This window comes from Hypanus sabinus, chromosome 2 (genome assembly GCF_030144855.1).
Source record: "Hypanus sabinus isolate sHypSab1 chromosome 2, sHypSab1.hap1, whole genome shotgun sequence".
Classification (NCBI taxonomy): domain Eukaryota; kingdom Metazoa; phylum Chordata; class Chondrichthyes; order Myliobatiformes; family Dasyatidae; genus Hypanus; species Hypanus sabinus.
The window spans coordinates 30,740,115-30,753,744 of record NC_082707.1 but is presented as its reverse complement, the minus strand read 5'-3'; the positions used below and the strand labels follow the sequence as shown (position 1 = coordinate 30,753,744).

The following is a 13,630-nucleotide window of genomic DNA, read 5'->3' as shown; positions in this document are numbered from 1 at the left end:
CGTCAACATCCGACAGACAACCCTAGTTTGTGTTAATTTTTGATTTTAATTAAGCCCCATTAATGATGAATAAATATATACGGTACGATCTTTATGAGCCTAAAAGTGGTGAAGCCTTGAATTCTAATCCTGCTTAGAAACAGAAAGTGGTCAATACAATGTCACATACCTGGAGCAAACACAAGGAAATCTGCAGATGCTGGAAATTCACACACAAAATGCTGGTGGAACACAGCAGGCCAGGCAGCATCTATCGGGAGAAGCGCTGTCAGGCTGCCTGGCCTGCTGTGTTCCACCAGCATTTTGTGTGTGTTGTTGTTCACATACCTGGAGTGTGGTTTTATTCCATTCCCGTCAGATCAGCGACGCCCCATGTGTCTTATTTGTAATACGGTACTGTCTAATGAAGCCATGAAACCAACAAGATGGCAGGAACACTTCCGTAATAGACACCCTGAAAAGGCTACTTATGGTATTGCTCAGTTCCAGAAGATGAAAGGAGCATTTGAAAAGCGTTGCATACTCGAGTGATTTGCCAAGAAAGCTAAAAATGACCTGATAGTGGTCTCATTGCTTCTTATAACATTTCCAAAATGATAGCAAATTGTGGAAAATCTCATACAATTGGTGAAAGGTTAATAATACCTACAGTATTTTAAAATCATTTCCTTTGAGTAATAACTGTAGCTCGTCGTATTGATGAAATGAGTATCAACTAGACACTGAGCTACAAAAATCAAAGTCTATTGGTCACTTTAGCTACTTTATTAGGTACTGTTTTGCGATCAAAACCTACAGGTAAAGTCAAAAGTTCTACAGCTTATATTGTTCTTGTCTGGCATTTATTTTACATTCTGAGTCACAAAAAAGTGTAATATTGTAGAGGGAACTGAAAAAGTGGAATAATTTCAAAAACTTCTTTTAGAAAGCTCTTTGAATTATGTATGTCAAAAATGATTCCACACTTGGAGGCTGTCTTTTACAAATCATTACATTATTTAGGAGTAATGTTTCATTCATCTTTTTGACAAAGTCTTAGCAATAAGTAACAAATAAGGAAAATCAAAAGTGATTTGTAATCCGGCATTGTGAATTAGTCCCCGCACTTCTTTTGCAAATGAAATCACAGCCTTTAGTCAAATCCATTGCTACATGTAGGTCTCTGAGGCAAAAAAAGATTATTTCACCAGCTAATGAGGTTTGGTAAACGTACACATATTTGTAATATGTGAGTATATATTTTAAAATCATTCATAAGATTTACAGGATTTAGACATCGTTGGTCAGAACTCCATTCATTCCTCATTCTGATTTGCTCCTGAAAAGATGGTATCCAATCAACTTCTTCCATTGCTGCGGTCTGCGTGCGTAAGGGCGAGGATTTTGACAGCGACACTGTAGGCATGCCAATACTTTTGCAAGTCAGGTTGATGCATAAATTATGGGACATAGCGTTAGTATTCCACTGATGTCCTGATCCTGCTGGTGGCTTTAGATTTATTAAAGAAACGCTTGTAATTTTCTGTGCTGCATTTTATAGGTGGCGTACAGCTCTGTCCCAGTGAGCTGGTAGTGCAGGGGTGAAATGCTTGAACTGGTGGATATAGCGTCATCAAATGGGTCCCATTGGCCTGCATGATTCTTAAATTCGTTCATCCAGACAATTGGGGAATATTCTATTACAGCAACACACGCAAAACACTGGAGGAACTCGGCAGGTCAGGCACGCCTATGGAGGGGTATAAACGGTCGATGTTGTGGACTGAGACCCTTCCTCAGGACTGGAAATGAAGAGGGCGGAAGCCAGAATATAAAGGTGGGGGAAGGAGAGGGGTACCAGCTGGAGGGTGATAGGTGAAATCATGCGTGTTAGGGTGAAGGTGTGCGGGCGGGGGAGGAGCGATGAAGTAAGAAGGTGATAGGTGATAGGTAAAGGTGTACAGGCGGGGGAGGAGGGGTGAAATAAGACGGTGATAGGTGGATGAGATGGAAGGCTGAAAAAGGAGGAATCTGATAGAGATTCTGACCTCCACTCCCCCCCCTCCCCCTCATGGAGGTTCACTTATCACTTGCCAGGTTGTACGACTTCCCCTCTCCCCACCATCTTATTCTGGATTCTTCCACCTCTTTTCCCAGTCCTGATGAGGGGTCACGGCTGGAAATGTCAACTGTTCATTCTTCTCCATAGATGCTGCCTGACTTGCAGAGTTCTTTAAGTATTTTGTGTGTCTTGCTAAAAATTGTCAACATATGCAGACTCTCCTGTATTTATTCTATTACAGCCTTGAGTTTAGCCTTGTGGACGTTGGAAAGGTACTGATGAATCATTTGCTATGGAATACTCATTCTCCGGCCTGTTTCTTTAGATGAAGAGTAGTGTGGCTGGTCCAGTTTCCAACTTTGGCCAAGGATGAGTCACAGGACTCAATACAATCCAAGTGACAAGCTCCTCAGTCTCTAAAGACGGACACTTTGAGGCAGAAGTAGAAGGTCCAATTTTCTGCAGCAACAGGTCAACAGTGAATTTTGGAGAAAGGAATGCAAAACAAACTTAATCTTCAGATCTTCTTTTAGATGGGAACAGTGAGTATGTCATCCAACACAAACTTCTTTTTTCCCACAAGAGTACGAGAGTTTTCTGGAAACATGAAACAGATGCAGATTTTTATGTCTGTAACCTTGAGGCTAACTTCTTTGATGACACCATTGATAAGGAATTTGGACTATTAACTTTGATGTAGAATTGGATCTGGCACTGCTGGAGGACACTGATTCATTTTATCACTTCTTTTTCTGTAAAAGAAATTAGATCAATATTATTAACAGCTGCTGACCCTCTGTATAGAAATTTTCTGCCTTTAACTTGGTTTCCAGTAACTTGTGAAAATTACTGGTCCTCGGGGTTTGATATGTCACCTAAAACACTCGCAATTTTCCACAGATATACCATGGAGAGCATTCTAACTGGCCACATCACCATTTTATGGGTGTGGGCTACTGCCCAGGATCAAAGTAAGCTGCGAAAAGTTGTAAAATTAGTCAGCTCCATCATGGGCTCCATTGTCACAGAAAGGTGGTGTCCATCATCAAGGACCTCCACCATTCAGGACATGCCCTCTTCTCATTGCTACCATCAGGAAGGAGGTACAGAAGCCCAAAGGCACACTCTCAATGATTCAGGAACTGCTTCTTCCCCTCTGCCATCCAATTTCTGAATGGACAGTGAACCCATGAACACTATCTCTCTACTTTTTTTTTGCACTACTTATTTAATATATACACACACATATATACTGCAATTCAACATTTTTTTTCTCTCCATTATCATGGATCGCATTGTACTGCTGCAGTAAAGTTAACAAATTTCATGACTTATGCCAGTGATATTAAACCTGATTCTGATTCCATGCAATGCATGTTAAACATAGAAAACCTACAGCACAATACAGGTCCTTCGGCACACAATGCTATGCTGAACAAGTACTTACTTTAGAAATTACCTAAGGTTACCCATTGCTCTCTATTTTTCTGAGCTCCATGTACCTATCCAGGAGTCTCTTCAAAGACCCTTTTGTATCCACCTCACCACCATTGCCGGCAGCTCATTCCATGCACTCACTACTCTCTGCATAAAAAACTTATCCCTGACATCTCCTCTGCACCTACTTCCAAGCACCTCAAAACTGTGCCCTCTTGTGTTAGCCACTTCAGTCCTGGGAAAAGGGCTGGGAAAATGTTGATTGGTAACATTAGAGCTACAGCATTGGGTCAGTGGCTCGTTGTGGACAAAGCTGCTACAAGAAATGCTACTTTGCATAATCTAAGTCCTTGAAGAAATGAAGTATACATGTTGTTTGAAACTTCTGGCTATCCTGTCTGTGCCAAGTCGCATACTTGTGTCAGAAATGCTGTCTGACCAAACGGTGAAATTTGTAACACCAATCACCAGGTACAAACCCTGCCACCTGAGATAAACTATAGAAAGATACTGAGCGAGGTTGGGCAGGGGAGCCTGTCTGTACACAGTCGTGGGTGCACAAGCAATGGCGAGGGAATGTGCATGGGCCTGGTTGGAGTTTGACTGAAAATGGAAAAGTGTCACGAGCATTTGCAGCAGGGATAATCAGAAACTGGACTCAATTCCCTTCTTATCCTAAGGGATCTTTGGAGAATATTGCTGTTTGCTGCATTTAAGAAAAAAGAAAGCTTTTATTTTTATTCTTGTAATTCAGGTGTTCACTGAGTGGCCACTTTATAGGTACCTCCTGTATGTTCATGGTCTTCTGCTGCTGTAGCCCATCCACTTCAAGGTTTGGTGTGTTGTGCAATCAGAGCTGCTCTTCTGCACACCGCTGTTATAACACATGGTTATTTAGGTCACTGTCACCTTCCTGTCAACTTGAACTGGTCTGATAACTTCCCTCTGCCCTCTCTCATTAACAAGGCATTTTTTGCCTTCAGAACTGCCACTCGTTAGATTTTTTTTTGTTTATTGCACCATCCTCTGTAAATGCTAGACACAATTATTCGTGAAAATCCCAGGAGATCATCAGTTTTTGAGATACTTAAACGACCCCATCTGGCACCAACAAACATTTCACTAACAAAGTCACTTAGATCAAATTTCTTCCGCATCCTGACGTTTGGTCTGAACAACAACTGAACCTCTTGACCATGATTGGCTGATTAGATATTTGCATTTTCAAGCAGATGTACAGGTTACTTAATAAAGTGGCAGTGAGCTTACTTCAGCATTTTACAGAACCATCAATGCAACAGAGAAAGTTGTAATCATAAAAGTCATAAGGGTAAGTGTGGATGGGTATGTACATACCAAAACATTCAAGTTTTCCCAACCAGAAACCCTGCATGAACCAGTAGGTTCATAATCTGCTGATGGCTAGATCTGTTGTGTTTGGGGATGGTAACCACGAGTTATATCAGAAGTTGAGGTATAATCTCTGCGAGGCTATTGTGAGCACACAGAGGCAATTTTGGACTAAACAGGAGTCACAGATGAACACCTCACAGTTGTGCCAATGCTTGCACAATGTAACTTCCTACAAGGTGAGATTGGGTGGCAATAACCCATCATTCCTAGATGAGATCAATGCCTTTTTTTGCATGCATAGGTAGAACAATGATACACCCGGATGAGCCCCCACATTCTGCATGACACTGTAATTTCATTCTCTGAGGATGACAACCGGGCAACCTTCAAGAGGATGAATCCATGGGAGGCGTCTTGTCCTGACGGTATACCTAGCTGAGTACTAAAGAACTGTGTGGACCAACTGACTGGAGTATCTATGGACATACTCAACCTCTCGCTTCTGCAGTCTTAAGATCTCACCTGCTTAAAAAAGGCATCTATTGTATCAAGAGCATGGTGACTTGCTTCAGTGACTACCCTCCAGTAGCACATCAACTGTATTAAGACCTTAAGAGATAGGAGCAGAATTAGGCCACTTAGCCCTTCAAGTCTGTTCTGCCATTCCATCAGGGCTGGTTTGTTATCCTTCTCAACCACATTCTCCTGACTTCTTCCTATCACTTTGATGCCCTTACTCACCAAGAACCTGTCAACATTTGCTTTAATCATACTCAATGACTTGACCTCTATGAATTCCACAGATTCATGACATTTTGGGTACAGCAATTCCTCTTCATCTCTGTTCTACATGGACGTCACTCTATTCTGAGGCTGTGCCCTCTGGTTCTAGACCCACTCACTATAGGAAACGTATCCACTCTATCTGGGCCTTTCAATATTTGATAGGTTTCAGTGAGATCCTCCCTCATTCTTCTAAACAGTGAATACAGGCTCAGAGCCTTCAAACATCCTCATACGCTACCCTTTCATTCTTGGAATCATTCTTGTGAAATTCATCTGGACCCTCTCCAATGCCAGCACATCCTTCCTTAGGTAAAGGGCCCAAAACTACTCACAATATTCCGTGTGGTCTGACCAATGCCTTATAAAGCCTTGTAGCGCCTCATTTCCTAGCGTATCCGAACCGACTCACAATTAGATAGCCTACGGGGGTTTGCGAGCACAGAGCTTTGGAGCCTCTTCGCCATGGGGGGCCGGTTGACAGAGGCTTAAAAGTGAGGCTGAAGTTTTCGAATAAAGTTTTTCCTTCGACTGCAGTTACCGACTCCGTGTCGTAATTTTAGCGCTGCTTGTAGCACACCGCTACAATTGGTGACCCCGACGGTCCAAACGATTTTTGGACCAGAAATGACCGACGCCGCCTCTGTTCATGCGGTTTCGTTGAAACTGCCGGGTTTCTGGACACAGCGCCCGGACCTATGGTTCCAGCAAGCCGAAGCCCAATTCCACGTTCGCCGGATCACCTCAGAAGACACCCGCTACTACTACGTGGTGGGCTCCCTCGACCAGGACACAGCTGCCCAGGTCGCGGAGTTCGTACAGTCGCCCCCGGCAGACGGCAAGTACACGGAATTCAAAGCCCTGCTCCTCAGGACTTTCGGACTCTCACGGCGCGAGCGGGCTGCCCGTTTACTGCACCTGGAGGTCTTGGGCGACAGACCTCCATCGGCTTTAATGAATGAGATGTTGTCTCTGGCCAAGGGACACACAGGCCTCATGTTTGAGCAGGCATTCCTGGAGCAGCTGCCCGAGGACATACGCCTGCTGCTGTCCGACGCGGATTTCAGTGACCCCCGGAAGGTGGCAGCCCGGGCGGACTTGCTGTGGAACGCCAAAAAGGTGAGCGGGGCGTCCATCGCACAGATCTCCCAGCCACGCTCCCGGCAGCAAACCAGTCCAGGCCCGGCCGCAGAGCCCACTAACCCCCGGCCCAATGACCACTGGTGCTTCTACCACCAGCGGTGGGGCGCAGAAGCCCGCCGTTGCCGCCCGCCCTGCAAGTTCCCGGGAAACGCCAGGGCCAGCCGCCGCTGATGGCTACGGCGGCTGGCCATCGGGATAGCCTCCTGTATGTGTGGGATAGAAGGTCGGGACGCCGGTTTTTGGTCGATACTGGGGCTGAGATCAGCGTTTTACCTCCGACGAGTTACGACACCCGCAGCAGGGCACCGGGTCCCCCCCTGAGGGCCGTGAATGGCAGCACAGTAAGGACCTATGGCACCCGTCAGGTGCAGCTACTGTTCGGCCCCAGCCAGTTCACGTGGGACTTCACACTGGCCGCCGTAGCCCAACCGCTTCTGGGTGCGGATTTTTTGCGAGCTCACAGCCTGCTGGTTGACCTGCCCAGGAAGAGACTGGTACACGCCGGTGTGCTACAAGCAGCGCTAAAATTACGACACGGAGTCGGTAACTGCAGTCGAAGGAAAAACTTTATTCGAAAACTTCAGCCTCACTTTTAAGCCTCTGTCAACCGGCCCCCCATGGCGAAGAGGCTCCAAAGCTCTGTGCTCGCAAACCCCCGTAGGCTATCTAATTGTGAGTCGGTTCGGATACGCTAGGAAATGAGGCGCTACATAACCCCCCCCCAGAACCGGCGATACACCCCCCAATGTCCACAGCCTGGGCCAGAACCTGCTTGGGAGGTCGGCCTCTGCGCCGAGGCGCCGGAAACTCGGCCGGTTGCGCCAGGTCCACATGGGCCGGCTTGAGGTGGTCCACCGTGAAAACCTCCTCCTTCCCCCCAACGTCCAGCACGAACGTGGACCCGTTGTTCCGGAGCACCGTAAACGGCCCCTCGTATGGCCGCTGCAGCGGTGGCCGATGCCCGCCCCTTCGTACAAACACAAACTTACAGTTCCGTAGGTCTTTGGGTACGCAGGTCGGGTGCCGCCCATGCTGTGAAGTGGGTATGGGGGCCAGGTTACCGAGCTTCTCGCGAAGTCTGCCCAGGACTGCAGCGGGTTCTTCCTCTTGCCCCCTCGGGGCTGGTAGGAACTCCCCGGGGACGGCCAGGGGCGCGCCGTATACCAACTCGGCCGACGAGGCGTGCAGGTCGTCCTTGGGCGCTGTGCGAATGCCGAGAAGGACCCAGGGAAGCTCGTCCGCCCAGTTGGCTCCTCGCAGGCGGGCCATGAGGGCCGACTTCAGGTGACGGTGGAAACGCTCCACTAGCCCGTTCGACTGTGGGTGGTAGGCAGTGGTGTGGTGCAGCTGAGTCCCCAAAAGGCTGGCCATAGCTGACCACAGGCTGGAGGTGAACTGGGCGCCTCTGTCGGAGGTAATGTGGGCTGGTACACCAAAGCGGGATATCCAGGTGGCGAGCAGGGCTCGGGCGCGGTCTCCGCAAACAGGTCAGTGAATGGGCCAGAACGTGCATGCACTGCCAGACGGCCAAGGTTCAGCGGCACACCAAAGCCCCACCGCAGCAGTTCCATCCCGCCCACCGGCGTTTCGACCACATTCATGTGGATATCGTGGGCCCCCTGCCAGTGTCGCGCGGAGCGCGTTACCTCCTGACTATCGTGGACCGGTTCACAAGATGGCCAGAGGCGGTCCCGCTCACCGACACCACCTCCGAATCTTGCGCCCGAGCCCTGCTCGCCACCTGGATATCCCGCTTTGGTGTACCAGCCCACATTACCTCCGACAGAGGCGCCCAGTTCACCTCCAGCCTGTGGTCAGCTATGGCCAGCCTTTTGGGGACTCAGCTGCACCACACCACTGCCTACCACCCACAGTCGAACGGGCTAGTGGAGCGTTTCCACCGTCACCTGAAGTCGGCCCTCATGGCCCGCCTGCGAGGAGCCAACTGGGCGGACGAGCTTCCCTGGGTCCTTCTCGGCATCCGCACAGCGCCCAAGGACGACCTGCACGCCTCGTCGGCCGAGTTGGTGTACGGCGCGCCCCTGGCCGTCCCCGGGGAGTTCCTACCAGCCCCGAGGGGGCAAGAGGAAGAACCCGCTGCAGTCCTGGGCAGACTTCGCGAGAAGCTCGGTAACCTGGCCCCCATACCCACTTCACAGCATGGGCGGCACCCGACCTGCGTACCCAAAGACCTACGGAACTGTAAGTTTGTGTTTGTGCGAAGGGGCGGGCATCGGCCACCGCTGCAGCGGCCATACGAGGGGCCGTTTACGGTGCTCCGGAACAACGGGTCCACGTTCGTGCTGGACGTTGGGGGGAAGGAGGAGGTTTTCACGGTGGACCGCCTCAAGCCGGCCCATGTGGACCTGGCGCAACCGGCCGAGTTTCCGGCGCCTCGGCGCAGAGGCCGACCTCCCAAGCAGGTTCTGGCCCAGGCTGTGGACATTGGGGGGTGTATCGCCGGTTCTGGGGGGGGGGGTTATGTAGCGCCTCATTTCCTAGCGTATCCGAACCGACTCACAATTAGATAGCCTACGGGGGTTTGCGAGCACAGAGCTTTGGAGCCTCTTCGCCATGGGGGGCCGGTTGACAGAGGCTTAAAAGTGAGGCTGAAGTTTTCGAATAAAGTTTTTCCTTCGACTGCAGTTACCGACTCCGTGTCGTAATTTTAGCGCTGCTTGTAGCACACCGCTACAGCCTCATTATTACATCCTTGCTTTTATATTCTAGTCCTGTCAAAATGAATACTAACATTGCTTTTGACTCCCTTACCACCTACTCAACCTGCAAATTAAACTTTAGGGAATCCTGCATGGGAACTCCTAAGTCCCTGTGCACCTTTCATTTTTGAATACTCTCCCCATTTAGAAAATAGTCTATGCCTTTATTCCTGCTACCCAAGTGCATGGCCATTCACTTCCCTACACAATATTCTATCTGCCACTTCTCTGCCCATTCTCCTAATCTGTCCAAGTCCTTCTGCCGACTGACTGCTTCCTCAACACACCCTGACCCTCCTCCTGTCTTTGCTGTCTGCCAACTTGGCCACAAAGCCATCAATTCCATCATCCACATCATTGACATATAACGGGAAACGAAGTGGTTCCAATACCGACCTCTGCGGAATACCACTAGTCACCAGCAGCCAACCAGAATAGGCCATCTTTATTCTGACCCTTTGCTTCCTGCCAGTAAGCCAATCTTCTATCCATGCTAGTATCTTTCCTGTAATACTAAGGGCCCTTTTCTTGATAAGCAGCCTCACATGTAGCACCTTGCCAAAAGCCTTTTGAAAATCCAAGTCTATCTTTCCTGTTATTTCCTCAAAGAATTCCAACAGATTTGTCAGGCAAAATTTCCCCATAAGGAAACCATGCTGGCTTTGGCCTACTTTATCACACGCCTCCAAGTACCCGAAACTTCAGTCTTAATAATCGACTCTAATATCTTCCCAACCACTGAAGTCACGCTAACTGGCTTATAATTTGCTTTCTCTCTCCCTTTTGCCTCTCTCCCTTCTTGAATCTAGTGATTCTTGAACAATCATTATGAATACCTCCACAATCTCTTCAGTTACCTGTTTCAGAATCCTGGGGAACATGCCATCTGGTCCAGATGATTTATGTACCTTCAGAGCTTTCAGTTTCCCAACCACGCTGGCATCCTGCTAATACCTTCCTCAGTGAAGACTGAGAAAAGATACTTAATAAGTTCATTCTCATTTCTTTGCCCCACTTACTACCTCTCCAGTATAATTTTCCAGTGGTCCGGTATCCACTCTCATCTCTCTTACTCTTTATATTGTTATGAATGTACCACAGCTCTGAGGGGCCGAAGGGGCGGGAGCAGCTCCCTCCTTCCGGAGAATCGCAAGATCGCTATTAATTCGGGTCTCTGACCCAGGAAGTGAGAGACAATGCTATGGTTTTGGCCATTGTTCTTAGAGGCACCTGTGTGACGTGCATGCCCCTGCTACGTGACAGCTACCATGGATATGGACACCCTCGGGCAATGTGGGGGTGGGAATTGCATCACCCTACTTTGATGGACATCTACAACTCTGCAAGTCAAGATAAAAGGGGACTGCAGGAGGCAGTACCCCAGCGATGCACCAGAAGGACACCCTCGCTCAGTGCTCCCGTAATAGCTGGAAGCCATTCAACGCCACGTGCGCTCCTAACTCCTTTGCCAGGGGAGCGGGTGGCTGATAATACTGAGAAGGACTTCGAACTAACAACGGGGAAACAATGCTCCCCTGATTTAACGGAGTGGCTTCATAAAGACCCGGGCAAGTTTTTTTCCTTTTCTCACCAATCTCTCTAAAACACGTGAAACCCAGCGATTCCCCAAAAAGACTGAAGCCTGCAGACTTCTGAGTGACTTTTATATTTCCAACGGACAATATATTATCCCCTAGACAACAGTCGAGATTATTCCTTAATGATGATTATTACTATACCCGCGCTTTAGATTGAGTATTGACGACATATATTATCTGGATGTTTGTATTAATCTTACTTTTGTGCCCCTTTATAAATAAAAACATTTGAAAATAGTGACCTCAGACTTCAACGGACCTCTCTATCTTTGCTGGTAAGTTATCCAGTTACGGGATATGTAACAATATATCTGCAAAAACTTTTGATATCTATGATAGTAAAGGCTAACTTATCTTCATATTTCATCTTTTCTCTCCTTATGGTGTTTATTTAGTTGCCTTCTGTTGGTTTTTAAAAGCATTGTAATGTTCTAACTTCACACAAATTTTTGCTATATTATATGCTGTCTCTTTTCCTTTTCTGCTGTGTTGGGTCAGGCATGGTTGTCTCATCCTCTTTTTAGAATACTTCTTCATCTTTGAGATGAATCAATCTTGCGCCTTCTGAATTGCCCCCAGAATCCCCATCCATTGCTGTTCTGCCATCTTCCAATCAACCTCGGCCAGTTCCTCTCTCATGTCTCTATAAATCACTTTACTTCACTGTAATACTGATACATCTGACTTTAGCTTCTCTCTCTCAAACTGCAGGGTGAATTCTATCATATCACGATCACTGCCTTCTAAGTGTTCCATTACCATAAACTCCTTAATCAAATCTGGTTCATCATACAACACTCAACACCAAAGACAAAAGCCACCTCATAGGCATTCTACAAATTTCTATTTTTGGGATCCAGTGTCAATCTAATTTTCCCAATCTACCTGCATATTGAAACCCCCGTGACTATCATAACATTGCCCTTATTACATGCCTTTTCTATTTCCCGTTGAAATTTATAACTCACATCCTGTCTACAGTTCAGTGCCTGTATATATCTGCCTTCAGGGTCTTTTTACCCTTGCAGTTTCTTAACTCTACCACAATGATTCTATAACATCTGATTCTATATCACCTCTTTCTAAGGATTTGATTTCATTTTTTTACCAACAGAGCCACCCCAGCCCCTCTGCCCACCTGCCTGTCCTTTCAATATAATGTGTTTATCCTCAGATTTAAGTTCTCAACTATGATCTTCTTTCAGCCATGGCTCAGTGATGCCCACGACATCATATGCAGCAATCTCTTACTGTGCTACAAGATCATCTACGTTATTCTGTATATTGCGTGCATTCAAATATAACACCTTCAGTCTTGCATTCATCCCCCTTTTCAACTTTTTCCCCAATGTTACATTTCAACTCATCCCAGTGCCTGGAATTTTACCCTACCATCTACTTGTTCTTCCTCACTGTCTCACTACACACTGCTTCTACTTGTATACCAACTGTCCCATCCTCAGCCCTATCACTCTGCTTCCCATCCCCCTTCCAACTTAGTTTATACCCACCACAATAGTTTCAGTAAACCTGCCTGCAAGGATATTGGTCTCCCTTGGGTTCAGGTGCAACCTGTCCTGTTTGGTACAGATTATAACTTCCCAGAAGAGATCCCAATCACAGAGAAATCCGAAACTCTGCCCCCAGCACCATTTCCTCTGCCCCCCTTTCATCTGTACCATTGTCCTATTCCTGCCCTGACTAACACGTGGTACTTGGAGCAATACAGAGATTACTATCTTGGAGATCCTGCTCTTTAGCCTCTTCCCTAACTCCCTATACTCACTGCGTGTTTTGAGTGGTTGACTATGGCAGGAGTCAACCGCTGCCCCATCAATGGCCTGGATTTGCTCCAATTTGCCTACCTCCACGACAGGTTAACAGCAGATGTGAATTTGCTAGCTTTTTATTCTGTTATGGAACAAGAACTCATATACGTCAGGCTCATTCAACACAATCAGTCCATCCAAACTCATCACAAAGATTCACATCCTAGGCCTCTGTACCTCACCCTGCATTTGGATACACAATTTACTCGTCAGTGGACGTCAATCTGACAGGACTAGTAACAACACCTCTGCCTTGCTGATCATCAGCGCAGGTGCGCCTCAAGGCTACGTGTATCGTCTCTCACTCTGGTCTCTATACAAAAGGCCGTGTGGTGAAGTACAGCTCTGACACCTTCTTCACATTCATTGATGATTAATGACTGCTGGTGGATGAATCATAGGTGGTGATGAGTCACTTAACCAGAGAGAAACAGGACATCTGCTTGAGTAATGCCACACTAACAACCTCTCACTCAACATCAGCAAAACGACAGGGCTGACTGTTAACTTCAGGAAGGGGAAGGAGGCTGAATGTACATCAGTCTACAGAGGGGGACTGTTGCCAGAGAGAGTCAGCAGCTTTAAATTCCTGGGCACTAACTATTCCAATGGCCTCGTTTAGTAATGCAATCACCAGGGAGGTGTGCCAATGTCTTTATTTTCTTAGGAGGTTAAGGAGGTTCAGCTTGACACCAAACACTCTGATAAACTTCTATAGATGCACTT

The 13,630-nt window shown here is 47.3% G+C and overlaps 1 protein-coding gene across 3 annotated transcripts in view; it reads right to left on the bottom strand.

Moving 5' to 3' along the window:
- Positions 1-760: 760 nt before the first annotated feature.
- Positions 761-13,630, bottom strand: part of LOC132407605 (uncharacterized) — a 134,723-nt gene continuing 121,853 nt past the window's right edge. For all 3 annotated transcript variants that reach the window (XM_059994370.1, XM_059994379.1, XM_059994360.1), the window contains exon 11: positions 761-2,793. In XM_059994370.1, coding sequence (XP_059850353.1) covers positions 2,782-2,793 — 12 coding nt within the window. In that variant the 3' untranslated portion in view covers positions 761-2,781. The remainder of the gene's footprint in view (positions 2,794-13,630) is intronic.